Here is a 22,456-nt window from a genome sequence, read left to right on the forward strand (position 1 = left end):
GGGGAGGCCACATCTGGAGTACTGTGACCAGTTTTGGGCCCCCCACTATGGAAAGGATGTGGGCAAATTGGAGAGAGTCCAGTGGAGAGTAGCAAAAATGATTAGGGAGCTAGGGCACATGACTTCTGAGGATAGGCTGAGGGAATGGGGCTTGTTTAATATGGAGAAGAGAAGATTGAGAAGGGATTTAATACCAGCCTTTACCTGACGGGTGGTTCCAAAGAGGATGGGACTAGACTGTTCCCAGTGGTAGTAGATGACAGAACAATGAGCAATGGTCTCAAGTTTCAGGAAGGGAAGTTTAGGTTAGTTATAAGGAACTAGGAAGGTAGGAAAGCACTGGAACAGGTTACCTAGAGGGTTTGTGGAATCTCCATCCTTGGAGGCTTTTAAAGACCCGGCTAGACAAAGTCCTGGCTAGGATGATTCAGTTAGGGATGGTTCTGCTTTGAGCAGGGGATTGGACTAGATGACCTCCTGAGGTCCCTTCCAACCCCAATTATCTATGATTCAATCTCAACAGACATTGGAATGCTGGGCCCCTGAACAGCAGCGAGTTTGCAGTGCTGATGCCGAGCATTCTGGGGGTCCCTCTGCATACATCTCAGCAGGCTCCCTTGGTCTGTCTGGAGACAGATGGCAACTGTGTACTGGGCTGCCCTGATTTGCTGCTCAGGGTCAGCCTGCATCTCCTTGCTTCAAGTTGTGGGGATTGTTAAGGGAGCATGTTCTGCCCCCCCTGCTGGGCTGGAGCAGTAAAGTCCAGCAAGCAGCACACTGGAGGACTGTGCTATAGCTTCCCGCAGAAGAGGATGTGTATAGATATTCACTATCCTGGATGTGATTTAACCCTGGGTTATTTTTCTCTTGGACTGGCCATTTTTCTTTGGGAAAAAAATCTTAAACATTTGTACACTTGTGGTTTCTACTGGGAGAACAGCAACTATCCCAAGAAAAACTGAATGTCTGTATGTGGCCTATATAAAGCATAGTACATTAATTCATTACAATACTTTGAAAAGCCAGGCAGCCTCAACAGGCTTTCCTCTAATTAAATGCTCAATTCTGAAGTCTGTTTATGGGCATAATTCTTTGAGCTGAGTTACACATTCATAAGGACTGTAGGAACAGATTCCTACTGGGCACATTTACACATGCAATTAATATGCCTGACTTTTCTTCACAGAAAATTCAGGCTCATTAAAGCGCTTTGGGACACACATCTATGTGCGCGCCCCCATCAGAAACAAATTGCACCTGATAGGAACAGCTCAGTCCAGGGCTGTTCGTGCCCTGCTCTGCCCCACTGCAGCAGTCAGGGGGAGACTCAGGACTGGCAGGGGAGATGGGGGGCCAGTCCCAATTCCTATGTGGCTGGGAGAGCCATCTTTGCTGAGCAGGGACACTGCCTGCCAGCCACGTGAGGATCCTGAACCCCATATGGCTGGCAGACAGTGGCACCTCGAGCAGGGATGGCTCTCCTGGCCATGTGGGGATTGGGACCCTCTGATCTCCATGCTGCTGGGATGCAGCAGTCTGGGCTGCTGAGGCAGCTCTCCCAGTCACATGATGATTGGGTCCTGACCAAATTGCTTCGAGTCAGCATCTACACTACTGTGTGGTAACTAATGCACCATTAATTTAGTGACTGTATTTCCTGGTACTAGCATAATTTACTGCACAGTAAGTACCGTGCATCTGTAGATGGTGAAGCTTTACTGCACATTAGAGTAGTCTAATGCACAGTAAAATGTCTTGTGTAGATGTGCCACTGTGGTGAAAACTGGTTGGCAAACTGTGTCTATTTTTTTGAGCTTATTTTGCTCAGGGGACCTCTTTCCTCCTGCCTGCCTAACCCCTTCCCCCCCAGTCCCCCAGAAAAAACACTTTCAGCAAATAAAATACTTTAATAATCAGCCTTTATAGATAAATGGAAAACCACAGGTAAAATTCAAAACTACCACTATTTAACATTTTTATAAACAGAAAGATAAATATGTAACAACTTTTTAAAAAAAAAGCCTAAATGACTTGGAGCCTAAGGGCCAGATTCTAATCTGCTTATTAGGTGGTATAAGGCCCCTGCTATATATTACTTATATTACACAATTAACTGATTAATCATACAATACATTTAGATCAGCTACATGTGCAAAGTAATTATTAGAGGTGCATCGATACATAGGTCCATATTGTATCGGCACTGATAAAAGGAAAATTGACAGTATCGGCAATTGGGTTTTTTGGCTGATGTGGTTAATAATGTCGCCAATAAATGCCACATGCATGTGTGAAGCTACAGCATGCATGCAGCATGCATGCAGCCAGCCTGGCAACTTGGAGAGCAGCATCTAGCTAGTAATTTTGTTGGGGTGGAAGGTGCGGGGAGAGGGAAGGGGCATAGGGGGTGCAGATTAAGGAAGGGAGTGTAGCTAGGGCAGGAGCTGTGAGCAGTTCATTGGAGGGGTGGCTCCCACCACTGTGTGCACCCCTGGGGGAGGCATGTGGACTGTGCATCCCCAGGAACTGTGTGCAGAGCAAAGACAGGCTGCCACTGCAGGCTGGGGGTGGCATTGGGCATATCCTGGCATGGGGTGGGGCTGGGCTGGGGCTGTTCTTGGGGTGGGTAGCAGTGGTGCTGGGGGGGGGGGCTATAGGCCCCCCATAGTCCCTTTCCCAGTGTCACCACTGCCCATCCCAAGCACAGCCCTGGCCCAGCCACTCCATACTGGGAAAACCCTGGTGCTGCATCCTCCCCACAGTGCACAGAGGCATCCCAACCATGCCCCATGTGCAGATCTGGGAGGCACATGCCCCCCATGCCTCCCCTGGGGGTGCACACTGTGGTGGGAGCTGCTGCCCCTCACTGTGCCCTCCCCGATAAGCCACTTATTGCTCCATCTGGTGTCCTGCTTCACCCTGGCTGGGCAGCACTTGCCCTTGCCCCACTCCCTCCCTCACCACAGGGGCCTCGATCTTCCTGCCCCATGCCCCTTCCCTCCCCCACCCCTTCCCCCACAACAGACTTACCAGCCAGATGCTTCTCTCCAAGCTGCTGGGTTGCATATTGGCAACTGGATCAGTATCGGCCAATATGGCTTGTTAATGATTGGCTATTGATATCAGCCCAAAAAATCTTTATCAGTGCAGCCCTAGTAATTATCACACAATAAAAATGACTATCCAGCTATAAAAAGAGTCAACCAGCTATAAAGTTAGTGCATGAAAATGACTAACAATTCTATAGTTGATATCTATCCATTTTAGTTTTAATGTATAACAGGACCCACAGTGATAGTTAAACACTGAAGTGTAATCCATCCTGCTTGTGGCCCTGAACAAGCATTAGCACAAAAGGCAGGTCAGTTTGTTCTTCCTTACTGGAATCTGTGATTTAGTCTTATGGATAAAATGAAGAGAACTGGCTAGCCATGTTAGTCTGAAATCAAATAGAAGATAGGACAGGGTTGTACCTTGGAGACCAACTGGCTCAGAGAGGCAAGACATGAACTTTCATAGGCGACAACCTACTTCATTAGGTGCTACAAACATACTGGCAGAAAGAGTTTTATATAAAAGGGCAGAGACACTGTTAAGAGAGGTAAAAAGAAGATTCGTTTGATCCCTTGAGATGAACAAGGCAGTTAACCCCTTGAAGAACACTAGAAGTAACTGCTAGTCTAGGTAATGAGATATGAATATATAGCCCTTGTTGAGACCACGGTTAACACAATCCAGTGTGTGAAAGACTATTTGAAAAGGTCAAGATTGCATACCTGGAGCAGACCCCTGGCTAGGGGAATTTGCCCAGCTGTGGTGGCATGGCCATACTCCAATGGGAGCTCCCAATTCCCCCCAGCGCTGTTTTATCACCTCGCCGGGTGAAGCGGATTAGACTCATTAAGCAGCCCAGGGTTATTTCTGGTCCAAGGAGATGGGATGAAGAGGGATGGTAGAAGGGAGAGATGGGGCATGAAGATACAGTGAATGCCTGTCTGGTGCCCAGAACTGAACTCTCTGGGAATGGGGCAAGACACCTGCAGGGTCTTTAGCGCTCGGAAGAGCTCACATGCCTAAGGGGAAAAAATGCTTCTGCATTAATTGGTCACCAGGCATGGTCAATTATGCCGGCGCGGTATCAATTACTGAAGGAAGAAAAAGGGAAATGCTTGATCGCAGAGCCAGTGATCAAGCACTCATGGATTAAGGGAGCAAGAGGCTGCATCTGAGTCCCCTGCAGCCAGAACAAGCACCAATGGACAGATGGCAAGTGGCCTGTAGTTTTATTTTATTTGCTAAGAAATTTTTTTGGTTTTGTTGTATATACCTGGTCTGACACTGGGCAAGTGACGATCAGCCTGGGTCAGGGAGTCATCACCCCTCCCCCATTAATTAAGGTATCAAACTCATGGCAGGTGAGATAATAGTGAGGAAGACCAACCTAACTGAGTTGACTGACACCAGCCTTGGGGAAAAGGAAGGCCAGTGAATGTCAATGGGACGCAAAGGCCCACATCCGTACACGGTAATATCCCGACAGACTGCATTCTACCTATACCTTGAGGTATGTAGAAAAAACATTTAAAGCTGTCTCTATGGCTGAATCGCTGATTCTCTGAATCAGCATCAAATATTCAGATTTGGATTTGGCTGAATTAAACAGGGGACAGTGATCCGAATCAATTAATTGAATCACTGTCCCTAATTCGGGACAAATCCGAATCGAATAGGGTCCATTTTGCACACCCCTACCACATGCCCGCAGTGGTCCAAGCTAGAAGCTAGGGGGCTCTCGAGCATGCCTCCATGCTCTACTGGAGCAGACTGCTTGGGCCAAGGCTAGCCCACCCACTCTGTGAGGGGTGAGGGTTTGTGGGGGAGGTGCAAAGCATCCTGGGATGCTGGGGCACTGTGAGTTAATCTGAATCTTGAGGAGATCTGGGACAGAAGTTCAATAAACTGATTTAACCTAAATCAGTTAAGTCTGATATTACATCCATACAGGTTTATTTTAAACCAATTTTGGCCATTTTGAAAGTAGTTTATGTGCACTGAACTTCTGTTGTGTTACAGATTTGAATTGGTTTTTGACCACTTATTCCAGTTAATGGGTAATTTCTGTTCCTTGTTATCACTTTAGGGTAGCTGTCCTATAAAATAAAGGAATGCTATAGGGGTTATGGTTTTGTTTGGATTCAAAAAGAAAGAAATCGGATCCTAATTAGATTTCTAATAGGAATAGGATCTGGCCCAAGTTCTGCTTCCAAAACTGACTTAATTGTCTTAGTGGTGCTCAATCTGTATGGTCCCACAGGCCGAATGAGTGATATGGGGATGGGCTATGGGTCAGATCCTGTGTGCAGGGTTTGTCTGTGCATCTGATCCTGTGCAGGGTTAGTTCATGGGTATGATCATATATGCTGGCCTAATCCAGAGCACCAAATCTGTTTATGCACACTGGTGTGAACTAGCATGCAAGGCCATGTCTTTGGGGCTTCTCACAGGTCCATAAATTTGGCAGCACAGGAGCAGCAATTAATGCTGCCAATGCACCTCTGTCACCAAATGTCTGGAGCCACAGAGAGCTTCATAGGATATATAACACGGCTCTGTGACACACTTCTGTTCTTTATGCTGGGGGTTGAGTACTACTGACCTAAGGAGACTCTTGAAGTATGTGGGCTTGGGACCTCTTTCTATTTAACTGATGTCAATGGCAATGTCTTCAGCCTGAGCAGCATGTGGCACTCTAACATTTTGATTAAAAAAAAGTTTCAAAATCCTATGATATTAATGTAATTAACAAAATACCTGCAGAAAAAATGACAGAATAGCTTCTTTGCTGTTAGAGTAGTTAGCCTTTTCGGCAACAGCTGTAAGCTTCACAACAATATCTTCTACCTCTTCTTTATCAAATAAGTCAGGTACTTCTCCAGAATTCAGAATATAGCTCAAATCTTCTAAAAAACATTCCTAAGAGGAAGGACAGCAATTAGTAATCCCTCCATAGCTTATTTGATTGTAAAATTAACAACATAATACTTTATGGCAGTGGTCTCCAACTTTTCAGCTGTGGGCTGGGCAGTGCTGCGCTGTTCCTGGCTGGGCTGTGCTCAGGCCAGGCAGCAGAGGCAGTACTGGGAGCGAGGCCATGGAGGGGGGCTGTAGTCCCCCCACTCCCAGTGCCACAACCACCTGCCAGTCTGGTGGGAACAGCCCAGCACAGACTTCTAGCCGCGTAGAGGTGGTGGCTCCCACTGCAGGCTGAACATTGTGCCCTGGGAACCCACCCATTCCCTCCTCCACCGACTGACCTGCTGGGCTGGGGGAGGCATGCATGCACATGCGCTCAGCCCCCCCAGCCCAGGACTGACCTCAAGAGGCTCTGGGATCCTTGGTTGATGACCACTGCTTTTGTGGTATTTGGATTACGTGTACAAAGGGTGGAGGAGTTTGAATAAAAGAGGAATTAATCCACATCTTTGCCTACAACTCTAATCAAACCTGACACTTTTTTAAGGTAGAAAAGACTAGTTAACTTTTATGTTGTATCTCAGTTTTCCCATACTTCTACATATCTTGATTTTGAATGAAAAAAAGAAAAGGAAGTTTTACAAAAAGGACTATTTTCCTATTACATCTGACCCCATTAAAAATTAAAGTACTAGAAATCTTATACGATGGTTTGTTCTTGCCAATATTCCAGTCCAGTTTTCAGAGAAAAGAGATGTACTCCACATAAGCATCACAATCATAGCTCAAAACACTTTTGAGGATACCCAAACAGTGACAGTTCAAATACTGGTTTGGGGTTTATTAGGGACATATATGGCATATATAAAAACCAAAGGATATAAGTACAAAAAAACAGACAAGATGATATACAGGGGCACATTCAAAAACACAGCCAAAAATATATGTTGAAACAAGAAGTCAAATATCCAAATTTTCCAACCATCAATAACTTGTATATATATTCTGATAATTAATTTTTCTTAAGATTGTTCTTTGAAAATGTTTAATTTTCATCTCTTAGTTAAACTTGGCACTCATTTTTTCATATCAGAGTGACGTAAGAACTCAGCCTAGGAAAAAAAAAGTTTATCATTATACAGTAAATGCCACAAGCTCTATTCTTCACTATTGAAATCTATTGGTTTTGCTTTTGACTTTGAATGAGAATTATATAGCATGACTTTTGGATCTTGGTCTCTGTTTGTACATATGCACTTTGGTGTAACTCTAAATTAAACAATTAAACATACATGCATCCATCAACATGCCCTCATTTTGGCAATAATATCATATAAAAGACTGTTTACCTTTAGTATGTCTGAATCAGTGATAAGAAAAACAGTCCTCTGTCCCTCCAGCCCTGTTTGCCTATAAATTTTTTTCAGGTCCTCTCTGAAATCTGAGTAAGTATAACTGTGGGTAATAGACAATCTAAAAAGACTGCAGTTTGATAAATAACAGGCTAGAGTCACACATGTTACTTTCCCATTTCCATCCAGTCCAATCTGCAGAAAAATATCAGTTTTTATATATAATTTTATTTACATTTACATATAATGACTGAAGAACTTCTTTGGTATTCAATACATTCATAATTAAATATACAATGAAACATTTGTATAATTACACATGCATTGTTCCAGTGTTTTTCTTTTTTCTACTCACACGTTTATTTGATTCTGTTAAAGTACGGTACTATATAAACTGCAGTACAGTAGGGTGTGACAGAAATGTAAACATTCTTGGGCTAATTTTTTCTCATTTCGTTTAATTCATAAATTTAAAAGCCCTTTAGAAAGTTAAATATTTTCCCCATTTTATAAGTGGAAAAAAATGAAGCTAAAACAATGAAGCTAAATTGACAAAGTCACAAAGTAAGTCATAGGTACAGTTAGGAATAGAACCCAAACCCCCTAAATTCACAGTTTGTGTCATATGTTTCAAAACATCTTGACTCACAAAATCTTTATCAGATAATGTGGCAAAGAGCAAACTATATATACTTTGTGCTAAATTTGGAAAAATTTCAAGACGATTTTGAAAAGTTATTTAAGATCTAGCTTAATTATTCTATATAGATCAATGCTGTTCAACTTCTGGGGCCCCATGGACCTGAGGAGTGTCACGAGGCTGGTTTGTGGGCTGGATCCTGCGTGCAAAGTCAGTTTGCGGGCTGGATCCCAAGATGTGGTCTACTGAGTTTCAGTCTGTTCTCTGCCTGCAAACTGCTCCTTCCCCAGCTCAAACTGAAGAAGAAAAAAAAGAGACCTCTCTCTGAACCCTTTTTTCCCTCTCTCCCCCTGCTCTCTTCCCCCTTGCTTTACCTTTTGTCTTGCTTATCTCTACCTACTTACATTTTCACTGACATCCTACCACACTTTTACCTTCTCTCATTCCTTGGAGTCTCAGACCAGCAGAGACTCCCTATGCCAGATAAAGGGTGACTGCACCCGAAAGCTTGCCAAGAACTTTTCCCCAACTACTCAGTTGGTCTAATAAAAGATATCACATCTACCCAAAGACCCTTGCCTGCCATGTCCTTAGACCAACACAGCTACAACCAAAAACTCAGGATCTTGAGGTAAAGCATTCTTGGAGCTGGAGGGATGATGTGGTCATACAGGGAACATAAATGAATGAGTAATAGCATTCAGTGCCAGAATAATTTCCTTTAAAATACAATTTCAATTTTCAACTTAGCTTACAGCTGGTAAACATAAATGAAACAAAGGCTAGTTCTGATCTTAACTTGCATTTAATCAGGCAGAACATAATAAAAGGTAATGCAAGTTAAATGAACCTTCTTGGTCAGGACAAGTGCAAATTCTGCATAAAACCCCAATTCCACTGGTGCCTTTAGGGTTTGTTTTTTTAAAAATTTACAGCTATGTAAATATAAAAGATTAATATTCTTACCAGGATCATGTGAGCACCTGGCTGTCGAAAAACTCTTGCAGCTCTTGTAATGTGTTCTACAGCTTCCTTAAAGAACACCATTGTAGTCTGGGGAATCAAAAAAGAAAAGCTTCAAGTACGGTAAGAAAAGTAGCAGCACATGCCAAGTGACATTTATGGTGGGTAACAAGGGGAAAAGGACTAAGGAGGAGAAAATACCTAGAAAAGCTGGGAGTCACAGTTCAATTTCAATTGGTAAAATATTAATAAAAAAACCCAACACATTTATGTCTTCTCTTTCTTTGCTTCTTGATTGTCCGCCAATTTCATGACTGCCACTTTCATGACTGCACTTAGTTCACTGTAACCATCAGTGACCTGGTCTGTTTACAAAAGCAACCACCATGAGCTACACTCTGCTCTCCATTACAGTGGTACAGCTTCACTGAATTCAATAGTATTATAACAATATAAGTGAGCATTATTTGGTTTCATGTGTGGCTGAGAAGACTCCATACAGCATCTATCCTATGAGGTTCTCTGTGCGTCCAGACTTTTGGTGACAGGGGTGCATTGGCAGCATTAATTGCTGCTCACTATTGAGATCAGAGGAACAAGAGATGTGGAGTTGTTTTTTTTTTTTACTGCTGCTGTTAGTCTAGATGCTGTATGTAATTATGCTGTGCTTCCCTGTAAAGTGAATGGAATGCATACTATGAGAGAAAGCACAGATTTGAAAAGAATCAAAACAGACTAAACAAAAAGAGGATTCTGGGGGAGGAATAAATGGAAAGGAATCAATCAATGAATATAATAATAAAATAAAAGAGTATAGAAAGAAAGCGAAAGGTATTCCTGAATCCCACTTGCTAGGCTAGCAAGTAGGAAATGAATGGTAGCCTTTGTTGTCTAATGCTGCTGAGCTTCTGGAAGACATCTCAGTAACTGACCCCAAGGCAGAAGTAGGCCAGTTCAAATAATGCTGCCTTTTATTCTGTTTTTCCATCTCTCCCCCAGAGCACTGGGATTGGAAGGGACCTCAGGGAAGGATCAGGGTCATCGGCCAGCTACACAGTCAATATGAGAGCAGTCCCTCCCGCCTCTTTCCCCTCCCTCTCCTTACTTTCTGTTTTTCTGTAGGGAAGCTCAGCTTCAGCTTCAAAACTTGAAACGTTTCAAAACTTTGAAACATTTTGACTGCCCTTGTTTCATTTTGAGACTGTTTCGAAGCCCTTCATTTGGTTTTGATGCCACTGTTTCAAGTTCGAAATGAGTTGAAACAACATTGAAATGAAACAGCCAGCGAAATTTCGCATAGCCCTACTTGGCACCCATGATGTAATAACAGACTTAAATGATTTAGGTTAAATCATTTTATTGAACTTCTGTCCCAGATCCCCTCGAGATTCAAATCAAAGCACAGTTCCCCAGCATCCCAGAATGCTTTGCACCTCTCCCGCAATCATCCCCTCACATGATGGGTGGGCTAAGTCTTGGCCCAAGCTGTCTGCGCCAGCTGAGCAGGGAAGTGTGCTCTACTGCCCCCAGCTTCTGGCCTGGGTCATTGCAGGCATGTGGATGCATTTCCAGCTTAGACTAACCTGCAAAGATTGAACTGACTTAGCCTCAGCCTTTTTGATTGTCTGTACTTATCCCTTAAGTCTCACTTTAAAAACTCTCAATACTGCCACCTGTTCTCTTCTTGCTATGCTACCGTGACAACCCTTTTATTAGCCTCAGCACAGCTTCCTCACATCCTTTGGCAAGCAGTAGTCTGCAGCAGACAAAAAACTTAAATACTATGCACAGGTCTCTTAAACCATATCTAGCCACACCCAGCAGAATAATGTCAGTGTACCTCTGCATCTATTGATGTATGCATTGACTGTTACATAAAGAGGGATAGAGGCAGGAATTTGTTCTGTGGTTGGCTAGCAATGACCCAATTTTTGAAGTCCTCTCATAACACTTTTGAAGTGTATTACAATTAATTATGCCTTTTAAAGGGGAGAAAGCCCTACTTGAAAGCTTTAAGTGGAATCTCATTAATAATGTGAATAGGAAAGTGAAGACGACAAATTAAAGACATCATGAAACTATCTTGTTGGCACCAAAATTAAATTTCATTAGAGCTGGTCAGAAAAAAAAATTCTTGCAAACTGGAAACTTCTTTTTAGTCACCTCAAGATGTCATATATTTCTCAAGTAGCATTGCCCTCTGCTGGTGTCATGTTAAATGAAGAAACTTTAGCATAATTTATCTTTTTCAAAAGGGAGGTGAGATAACTTGCCTTTAAGGACTGCATTCTCTTAAAAAGCTTGTTGTTGACATAATTTTTTATTTCACTCAATTGATACATAATTCTATGAAATTAAGAGTTGTTAAAAAGAATAATAAAACATTATCTCATGGTAAATGACATGTCATTCTAGGCCAGGGAAGGGTAATTATTTTGGGTGGAGGGCAGCTTACTGAGTTTTGGCAAGCTGTTGAGCGCCACATGGATAGCCTTGCCCCCTGTTTGCCATCTTGGGACCAGATGTCCCGACCCCTAACCCCTGACCTTTGCCATCAGAAGTACTGCTTTTAGCAAGGGGTTTTGCCATCTCAGAGCCAGAAAAAATACTAAATTATATTCTAAAAAAATCACACATCTATAACATACATTAATTTGATTTCAAAAAATCTTTTTGTCCTGATTTACATGTGTTTGTGTAGTGTACATAGAGGTGATTGAACAATAGCTTAAAATGAAGTCTTACTCTTGTAAACTGTGGGGGGCATTGGGAGTGGGTATAGGTTTGTGGGGGGGCTTTTGGGTGTGCGTGGAGGGTGGATAGGTGTGGGAGGGTGGGTGTGGAGTGAGGGAGTATGTGGGTGTGTGTGGATATTTGGGGTTTGGGTGGGTATGAGGTTTGTGGGGGAGGGTGGCTGGGCTGTGTGAGAGGGTGTGGGTGTAGGGGTCTGTGGGTATGGCAGTGCAAGCGGGTATGGGTGCATGTGTATGGTGGGGGGTGCTTGTGGGACTCACTCTATGGACAGACAGACACACACATACATACACACACACCCCTCCTGCTCCCTGGCTACTGGCACACCCCTGCTTCTGTGGTCCAGCAATACAGCCAGGGGCCTCATGGTGCTGGAGCAGCTGGCCGTGTACAGGGAAAGCTGCAGCAGGCAGACACTTTTGGGGATAGGGGGAAAAGGCAGGACCAGTCTGGCTTTTTTCCTGACTCCTGCTGGTTTCCCTTGGGTCCTCCTGCCCCTGGCTCCTGTCATCTTTGACAGGGAGCCTGCAGCAGATAAATATTAATTTTCTAAACTTTGTAGGTGTCCTGCAGGGCTGGATAGAATGGCATGGTGGGCCAGATTCAGCCCACGGGCCATATTTTACCTGCCCCTGTTCTAGGTTAAATTAATAGAAACTTTTTACTTATAGCAGCAGCTATGATTTACTGGATCTCCTATTATTTTTACAGTTAGAAAGATTTTAACTGTGTCTAGTGATAAACAGTAATAGCATTTTAACTGATGTTATTTTTCTAAATTTATTTCTAAGTTTTTTATAGTGTTCATCATCATAGTACCTAAGCATTTTTTATGTTCTACATTAATTCTACATTATTTGAACATCCCTGGTACCATTTTAAAGAATGGAACTGAAACCAAAGGGCCAGTGACACATGTAAAGCAGAATTAGAAACAAAATCAAATCTCCTGGGTCTAAATCCAGTGCCTTAGCCTTAAGATAATCCTTCTTCTTTTGCCTAGTGTAACAAATTATTTGCATTAAAATATTATAATACCAATAATAACCCTGCCACGAATATATTTTTAAATCCGTGTTCTTACGATGCATGTATACTTGCTGCATTTTCACTATCCATGCTTGCACACATCAATATCTACTGCAGACAGAAATCAAGTAACTGTATAGTGTTAAAATGCCAAATTTGCATGTATGAAAGTAGACTGGACACATTCAATTTCTGTCATTGCAACTTAGATAACTGTACTAAAAACCGATAATTTGGCAAGCTCAAAAATATTTTTAAGGATCTCTTTTCCTAATTTCAATTCAGTAACTACAGATAAGAAGACATCTGTTCACTTTACCTCATTATTTGTTGAACTCATTTTCATATGGAATGCTTCCAAGACAGAAACAAGTTTTTTATAGTTAGTGATATTTTGATAAATCCTACTTCCAAGAGGCATGTTCATATCTAGAAAATCAGCAAATATAGTTGACTCCTCCATTAGTTTTTCTTTGGTCCATACAATCTGTTAAAAATAAAAACCATTCTATTAATATTGTAAATATATTTGAATGCAATATTCAATGCTGTTTGTAAACCATTTTTGGTGGTTAAAGTATAATATTAATCTTCCTACTAAGTGTACCAGTTTTCAAAGGGATCTTATCCAATTTGGCATGTGTATGTGCTCATGTTCATAAGTATACTTATGCATATATGCATATAATAGAGATAGGGCTAATAGCGCACTCTATTATGGTTGACTGGCACTTCCACTTATAAGATCTTGACTTTAGTAGCTTTAACTGTTTGGACTGTTGTATTCTTTTTATGCTGGGTGTCACTCATTGCTACTTTTGGAAATGTTAATAATAAATCAACCATTCTTAAGAATAAGGTTAAAAAAATACAGTATTTTTCAGTGTTGAAACATTTCTGGTGATTTTTTTCTTTTAGACATCTAGTACCTGGTGATGACTTGAAAATGATATTTAGAGGTTTTCTTTTTGGAATTGGCTTATACATATAGGTATATGCATTAGAATGGTTCAGGATGGGCAGTAGGGTTTAACTGATTTTGAAAAGCCTGGGTCTCTCTCTCCCTCTCTCTCACACGCACAGAGTTTCACACAGCCTTTAGGAGCAGATAGGCTGTCTAACACAACCAGGCAAATAGATACACACACAGCCTGGAAAAGTACCATACTGTTCCATAAGGTTGCTGGTAGGTGCTGTAAGGCTTCGCCCCCTTTCTGGTTGGTGCCTTCTTCCCTAGCGACGTCAGGGTAAGACTGCACCCTGGGGCCACCTAGATGGTTTTGAGCGCTTCCCCTACTCGCCTGCCATGACTTGGATGTTGATTGATGGGGAGGCAGTTTCTTGTTAGTGGTCCCAGAGGGCTCGTGACCCTGGACTTTCTTTGTGGGGCTCCAAAACTCCTCTTTACCCCACCCTTACCACATCCACGGCCTGGAAGGGCACTGTTCCCTGTAATCTTCCCCAGGACGATCTCGTCTCATCCACGTGGCTTGCCTCGATCGGGTTTGGGTCTTTCTGGCCACCAATCTCTCCCAAGTTGATCCCTAGTCTTCAGACCAACTTTCGGGTAACTAAACATGCCCCAGCCTGGGGGGTAACAATAACTTAGAAAATTCTTAACTAAAAGAGAAGATGTTCGGCATCTGCCGACAGGTGCCTGGGATTCTGGCTCCCAGGACCTCTCTGCCTCTCTGGGATGGACGAAGGAATTTGTCCGTCTCTCCGGGTACTCTTCCCAGGGACCAGCTGACTATGAGTTAATCACTCCTGATCCCACTACCTGGTGGTACTTACCACTTCCTCGCTGGGCTCTGAGCCAGTCGCCGCCTGTTCCTCCTTCTTCACCAGGCTGCCCACAGGATTTTGCCATCGCTCACCACCCTTCCCTGAACTCTGCGGAGCTGTGTCTTTGCCTGTGATTGTGGAGAAGACCATTTCCCTGCTGTGGCCTTCCAGCAATCTTCAGCTTCCCGAGCCTGGACTCTTGGTTCTCCCATCTGGGCTTCCCCGGCTGATGCTGGGGGTTCTCCCTCTGTGTTATGTTCTGCCATCCTTGCCCGGTTCTGCCGTCTGCATCTCCCGGCTGGCATTCTGCTCCTCTCCACCTGGGTAGCTGGTTCTCTCCCCAGCTGCCCTTTGAGCAACCCACGTTTCCTTCAGGCCCTGCTCCCAGGGCTTGCCGATCCACAGGCTCAGGCAGCTGTGGAACTGCTGAGCCTGTGTCGGCATTTCCCCGCAGCTGCCGCTCATCCTGTTCCCTGCTGTAAGTACCAGTGCTTATCACGTGGGGTCCCGGGACATACTGGGAGGGGGGCTTCTACCTCCCCTCTCACACAACATGAAATAAGGTGGCACCAGCACACAAGGTGCAAGAGTGGGGGCTAAAATTCCTGTTTTGGGAAGGGTGTGCATGTGATGAGCTTGGAATGCGTTGATGAGACAGGACATGGACAGTATGATGAACACAGAGAGACCAACCAGTGACAACCATGAGAGATCTACATGAGCGCTACTGCATCTACATGAGTGATAACACACCATTACTAATCAAAAGTAAATTTGCTACTTGCATTTGCAGGTAGCAAATTTACTTGCAATTAGGTAGGGTTACTGCATAGTAAACATTTGCACATGTAGTCACACATGCTTACTTCGCAGTAAACTATGCTACTGTGCAGTTAAGTGTCACACGTACATGCATCCTGTGTGCGGTTTTAGGCTTCGCTTTTTAAAAAGGATGTAGAGAAGTTAAATCAGGTCTAGAGGCAGGGAATATACATGATAAAGGCATGTTCAATTTATGTTCAATAGACATATTTAACTTATGGAAAAGATTCTTAAGAGAGGACATGATAGCAGTCTTTAAATATTGGAGGGGCTGCCATAAAGAAGTGGAAAACCTTTTTCTTTTTTGCTGCAGGGAGCAGGATGCAGACCAAAAGTTTGAAATTACAGCAAAGTAGGTTTAGATTGGGTATCTGGAAGAACTTCTTCCCTGTAAGAACAGTGAGGAAGGGGAATAGACTTCCTAGGGTAATTGCTGAGATTGGATGAGCATTGATCAAAGATCATCTAGGAGTAGCTATGCTTATGCACTTATGGGTATTTCCCAAGCTTCTGGGCTTTGCTGGCTGCCACATGGGGCCAGGAAGGGATTTCTTTTCCTGATTCTGTTGCTTCATGTTGCAGGGTTTTTTTTCACTTTCCTCGGACACACTGGATGTTGGCCACAGCCAAAGCTCAGGATTTTGAATGGAAAGTGCCAAGGCTTCTCCTGGGATTTAAACCTAAAGGTTCCTGGCTAGAAGGTTTTGCCCCTTTGCTTGGGGTCAGACCAATAGCCATACTTGGGGTTAGGGAGGAATGTTACTCTATGGTCAGACTGGTACAGACTGTGCGTGTGTGGGGGGGTTGCCTTCCATTATAGCTCACATGGCCCTCTTCCTTGGATCTCTCAAGTATATCTTAAAAAACTTTTACAGATGCAAGACATTAACTGCTGTTGTCTCTCTGCTTTACCTGTGGCAGGTTAGGGTGTTATGCTTTGTGGTTGTGTCATGGTTGATTGTGTAGTTTTACTAATAGGCTAAATGATCAATTTGATTGTCTGGATTTATATGGGATGCTTTGAATAGAGATGATCCTGCCTCATGCCTGGGTTGGAGGTCCCTGTGTGAACATGCATGCATATGTAGACTGAGCATGTGCAGTAAGCTACATATAGACTGAGTGTACAGGCAGGTGTGTACACATACTCATTCTGTACAAGTACTCATGTCCAATCCCCAAAATGTAGTCAGCCAGAAACCAATGTGTTTGTGTGGGGAAGGGCAAGCGAAGAACATGTTCCCAGCCAGTGCTCAGCCTGCTGTGCGTGCTTGGTCTATGTGTTCATGCTTACACATCCACACTGTACGGAAAGAGGAACTGCAACTTTTGGTTAAATGGCAAAAATGTGATTTATGCAGCTAGAAAACTTCTATTTACATGCATGAAAGGAAAAGGAATTCCATCCTAGAAACTACCTGACAACTACTGGGGAAACCCTAAGATCAGATGAGGAACTGAAGTGGGAGGGACTGGTGCTGCAGGACTGTTGAGGAAAGCATGGGAGGGTAGTCAGTTCTGACATGGAGCTAGGGGGCAGAGGGACAAAGGGAGATTTGTGACAAAAAGACTTAGAGAATAAATGTGGGAGAATGGGATGAAGGACCTGGACTAGATGAAGACCCTGGAGAAGAGAATGGGCCCATATGTGTGTTAGACTAGGCATCTAAGGGAATAACAAGTGGAAATGAAAAGGGACAGTGGGAACTAGAAATGGCTAGGCATGATAACTGTAAATATGAATAAGGGCAAGACTGAGTCAGGGAAGGTACCTCAAGAGAGGAACTAACTTGCTGGTCAGGCAGACCAGGACTATGATGATCAAGAGATAGTTAGGAAAGAAGAGCTATACAAAACATAAATAGATTTCCAAGTAGCTGCTGTACAAGTCTGAAATTGTGACATTGGCTCTGATGGCAGACATTAAGGACAGATAAAGCATTCCTCCTGAAGGTGGTAAGGTCCCTTTAGCAATCTTATAAGTGGCATCTCAAAGTGCCAATAGGTTCTCAAAAAGGTGAGTATTCAAAAATTAGTCCTTAAAAATGACTTAATTGTGACACATCTAAAGCAAGTATTCCTCATTTTTCACTATTTGATCTAACTTGTATTAAAATAAGAAAATGTTTAAGCTGCTGTATTTTCAATTTTCTAATTTCATGATCAAGTAAAACGTCCAGTAGATGGCTCCATTTCTTCAATCTTACTCTATTATTCACACAAGACTGCTCAGAAACAGAAACATACAGAAATGAAAAGAGAAGTAACTTACTTTATAGTAACTGAAGTTATTTCAAAGGCATTTTCCACATTCATGTTTCACTGGATACACACATCTCATACACTTGGGCACAAAAAATTCTGACTGGCAATATCTGTATAGTGAATATGTGACCTGTGCCTCTCCTCATGCTTTCTGCCAACGGAATGAAGAATGATAGAGTTTCTGATGCCTCTGGGGACGACCTGGGGGGGAGGTGCTAGTACAAGGGAGGCTAGGGGACAGTGATCATGAAATGATCCAGTTTGCTATTCAGAGAAAGGTGGGGAGGGTAACTAGCACTGCGCAAATGCCTGACTTTAGGAAAGCCAACTTAGACGTGCTCAGGGCAGTAGTCAGGGAGGCACTTGGAGCCCAGGGTCCAGGAAAGGTGGTTCTTCCTCAAGGAGGCTATCCTTGGGGCACAGCAGGATGCAATTCCTCTGTGCAGGAAGGCGGAAAAAGGGTCCAAGAAACCTTCATGGCTGAGCGCGGATATCCAGGCTGGCCTGAGGGCAAAGAAAAAAGCATATTGGCGGTGGAAGCAGGGGGAAGGGACAAAGGAGGAGTACACCTCCCTGACCCAAGCTTGTAGGGATTTGGTGAGGAAGACTAAAGCAGCACTGGCTCTTAGTTAGCTTCTGGGATTAAGGATAACAAAAAGTCCTTTTTCAAGTATATAGGTAGCAAGAAGAAGTCTCGGGGTAACATTGGACCCCTATGAGGCAGGGCAAGGCAGTTGGTGACGGATGTGTGAGAGAAGGCAGAACTCTTCAACAAGTTCTTTGCCTCTGTGTTCCTGTCTGCTGACAATGGGGTGCTCTTGGGTGACAGCGTAGAGAGGCCCAGGAAGGATGCGATTTCCCCAACTGTCAGTTCAGACCTAGTTAAGGACTACCTGGAGGGCTTAGATGTGTCCAAGTCGGTGGGCCCAGATGACCTTCATCCGCGGGTGCTGAGGGAATTGGCTGGTGTCATTGCGGAGCCATTGGCACGGCTGTTCAAGGACTCCTGGTGCTCGGGCCAAGTCCCTGAGGACTGGAAAAGGGCCAATGTGGTCCCTATTTTCAAGAAGGGGAGGAAGGAGGAGCCTGGCAACTGCAGGCCAATCAGCCTCACTTCTATCCTGGGGAAGGTCTTTGAAAAAATTATCAAGGGCCACATTTCTCTGCAGGGGAAGTATTGTTGAGGGGTAACCAGCATGGGTTCGTGCAAGACCAATCCTGCCTGACTAACCTGGTCTCTTTCTATGACCAGGTAACAAGAGCTTAGATGTGAAGGAGGAAGTCGATGTCATTTTCTTGGACTTCCAGAAAGCCTTCGACACGGTGTCCCACCCAATTCTGGTGGGCAAGTTGAGGGACTGAGGCACTGACGAATGCATGGTCACATGGGTGGCAAACTGGCTCCAGGGGCGCACCCAGAGGGTGGTGGTGGACAGGTCGATGTCAACCTGGGAAGGTGTGGGCAGCGGAGTCCCCCAGGGTTCGGTCCTTGGGCCGGTGCTGTTCAACAACTTCATTAGCGACCTGGACGAGGGTGTGGAGAGCACCCTGTTCAAGTTTGCTGATGACACCAAGCTGTGGGGTAAAGTGAATACACTGGCAGGCAGGGACCGCATCCAGGCAGACCTAGAAGGTTAGAGAAGTAGGCGGATCTGAACAGGATGCGGTTCAACAAGGACAAGTTCTGGGTGCTGCACCTGGGGAGAGGGAACCAGCATTATGGTTATAGGTTAGGGGCTGCCCTTTCAGCAGCACAGAGGCAGAGAGGGATCTTGGAGTCAGGACTGACTCCAGGATGAATATGAGTCGCCAATGCAATGAAGCAATAGGCAGAGCCAACTGCACCCTGTCATGCATCAACAGGGGCATCACTAACAGGTCCAGAGAGGTCTTGCTCCCCCTCTATGCGGCGCTGGTCAGGCCGCAGCTGGAGTACCGTGTCCAGTTCTGGGCGCTGCATTTCAAGAGGGATGTGGAGAACCTGGAGAGGGTCCAGAGGAGGCCACTCGTATGGTTGAGGGCCTCCGTGGCCAGCCCTATGAGGAGAGGCTGAGGGACCTGAATCTTTTCAGTCTCCACAAGAGGAGACTGAGGGGGGATCTTGTGGCTGCCTACAACCTTATCAGGGGCCACCAGCAGGGACTCGGGGGATGTCTGTTCACTAGGGCCCCCCTTGGAGTCACCAGGAACAATGGCCGCAAGCTGAGGGAGGATAGGTAGGTTAGATATTAGGAAGAACTACTTCACTGTAAGGGTGGCCAGAGCCTGGAATAGGCTTCCCAGGGAGGTGGTGCTCTCACCTTCCCTGGAAATCTTCAAGAGGAGACTGGATAGGTGGCTGGCTGGGGTCTTATGACCCCTGCCGCTCCCAGTGCTCCTTCCTGCCCCTGGCAGGAGATCGGGCTAGATGATCTGTCTAGGTCCTTTCCGACTCATTGATTCTAGGATGGGTTTCAGAATATGCATATGAACAGCACTTCTTAAAATAATGCTAGTCACTATAAATACCTTCTTTTTCTTCTTTGAGTGGTTGTCCATATGTGCATTCCTCTATGGGTTACTTCAAAGAAATGTCCAGTCTACACAAAGACAGGATCCCAGAGAATTTGGGTATGGACAGACATATATTTGAAATGCTCCAGATACTGGAGCTCTTCTAATCTGATCCACTTTGGCATCATGCAGATGTGTCTCTGTCTCTTCCTGCTCCCCTTCCCAAACATTTTGACTGCAGAAGCATGCAGTAGCACCGCTCTCCAGACAAGGGGCTGGAGAGAAGGAATCCCTGCATGCCTCTGGTAATTCTTGAGGACAGCTCAGTGTACAGGAAAGCACTCATTAGCTGTCTGTCCTCTCTACCCTTCCATGGGGGTGAGGGAGAGCAGAGCACTGTGATATTTGGAGAACTATTGGAGTGTGCAGCTGGTTCAGTAAGTGCTTCAAAACTTTTCTTCTGTTTTCAGGGGTTATTTTTGAAGCACCCTGACCATTTATGAAGCTTCTCTGGCTATGCACATCTGTATGCTAACTGTTTGGAGTGTTTCAAAAGCACTATGGACACTTCAAGCTACACATGCTCATGGCCTTAGGAGAACAGTGATTGAAGCACTACTTTTTAAACTGCAATATTTGATCTAAAGACTTTGAAATGTTTTTCTGTTTAGTGAAGGCACAAACAACTTTTTATTAACACAGGCAGGCAATTATTTTAGATGGAGGGGAATCTTAATTAACTTAATTAGTTTCAATTAGTTTTGGTATCCTCTCAAGGGCCACATCTTTCCCTTCCTCCTTGGCCCCCCTCCACCTGCCCGGAACTGTAGCACACCCTGATCCCCATCCCTGACATGGAAGCTACTAGCCTTGTCCGCCGCATAGATAATGCCTAACTGTTGACAGTGCCAAGGGCACAACTCTATGCTGCCCCTGCTGCTGCTGGGCATTTGGTTCAGTCAGCTGATGCCACCATGTTAGTGCTGAGTGGAAGCAGTCACCCACCTGGCATAGCGGAAACAGCCCTGCCTGCCTGCCTGGCACCACGCAGCAGCCAGAGCTGGAGCCACCAGCTGCCTGTGGGCCAAATGCCATAAGTTGATGACTGCCTGCCTGTGGGCTGGATACAATCAGCTGGTGGCTTGGATCCAACCCAGGGGCTGTATTTTGTCCATTCCTGTATTAACAGTAGAGATGTTTCTTAGCAAACCTGCAGGTGCTGCCTCAGGTTTGGTGGAACATCTTCCAATCTCATAGTCTGGCCTAATGCAGTCAGAAATCTACCTGGAGAGCCTTTGGGTAGATATCTTTGTACCCTTATGGCTATAAAGAGTTAAAATGATTGGAATTATCTTTGCAAATAAAAGGCTAAGAATCCTCTCACATCTGGAGCATGGAATAAAACTTTGGATGTGAACAAATGAGACTTCAGGAAAAATACAGGAAAATACTGGATAGTATATATTGGTTAAAGCTTGGAATAAGTCCTATGGGTAATTTGTTTGGATGAAACATTATATAAAAGGATCTTCCATTACAAGTTGGATCTCTCTTACTCTTCTTCATGAAATGAGCACCTCTGCACAACAAGTAAATAGGCAGCAAGACATTTCCAGATTTGAAAGGTGGACTGTTGCAGTGCACATGGGTGCCCTGTGCCTAAAAGCAGAAATGGCAGGAGAGGCCCCTGGTGGTGAGAAGGGGGAGGCTCAACTGCCAGTCACCAGGGCAGCACAGGTGCTGGTTGGTAGGGAAACCAAGGGGGTCAGCTGACAGGAAGGGGCAGGGCTTGGCCCCTTCTTAAGCCCAAGCATAAGGCCAGGAGAGCAGTTCCCCTCTGGCGACCAAGGAGGGGGCAGCTCGGTCAGTACACGTGGAAAAGGGGAAGACAGACTGCAAGAGCATCCCCTGGTTGCAGCTGAGTTGAAGTATTTTTCCAGTAGGGACAGAACATGGATTTTTGACCGGGCAGTTTAGTTTATGTTATAGCCCACGGCTTTGTGTTTTGTGTTTACTATTTAACCAGAGGACCGGGTGAGGCTATTAGGGGTGGAGGAGGCCTCATAGGGATGCCACGGTAGCGTGGAGTTTCCTGGCACCAGAGAGGGCGCAGCATTGTTTGGGGGCGCATTGGCCCCAGCCCTAGAGCAGGCAGCAGGGAGCCCTGGAGCTAGGGGGCAATGAGAAGCCCTGGAGTGAGAGGGGGCAGAGAGGGCCCCCAGAAGTAAAGAAGAGGGCCAAGGCATAGGGCAAACCATGTCAAGTACCATCTGTGAGGCTTGGGCTGCAGTGTAAGGGAGGAAAAGGAGCCACAGGTAGCACCCCCCTGACACTGGGCATATCAAATGGGCAGCCTCCTGCTAATTACATCACTCAATCA

The 22,456-nt window shown here is 44.8% G+C and overlaps 1 protein-coding gene across 1 annotated transcript in view; it reads right to left on the reverse strand.

Annotated features, from left to right (window-relative positions):
• Positions 1 to 22,456, reverse strand: part of DNAH14 (dynein axonemal heavy chain 14) — a gene marked incomplete at its 5' end in the record, with an annotated part of 313,251 nt that overhangs the window by 82,153 nt on the left and 208,642 nt on the right. Inside the window, 4 exon segments of the mRNA XM_090036082.1 lie at positions 5,812 to 5,973; positions 7,323 to 7,520; positions 8,932 to 9,018; positions 13,004 to 13,198. Of these exon segments, the coding sequence (XP_089892208.1) occupies positions 5,812 to 5,973; positions 7,323 to 7,520; positions 8,932 to 9,018; positions 13,004 to 13,198 (642 nt within the window).

Source organism: Crocodylus siamensis, chromosome 1 (assembly GCF_052110815.1).
Source record: "Crocodylus siamensis isolate JL-2025a chromosome 1, ASM5211081v1, whole genome shotgun sequence".
Lineage (NCBI taxonomy): Eukaryota > Metazoa > Chordata > Crocodylia > Crocodylidae > Crocodylus > Crocodylus siamensis.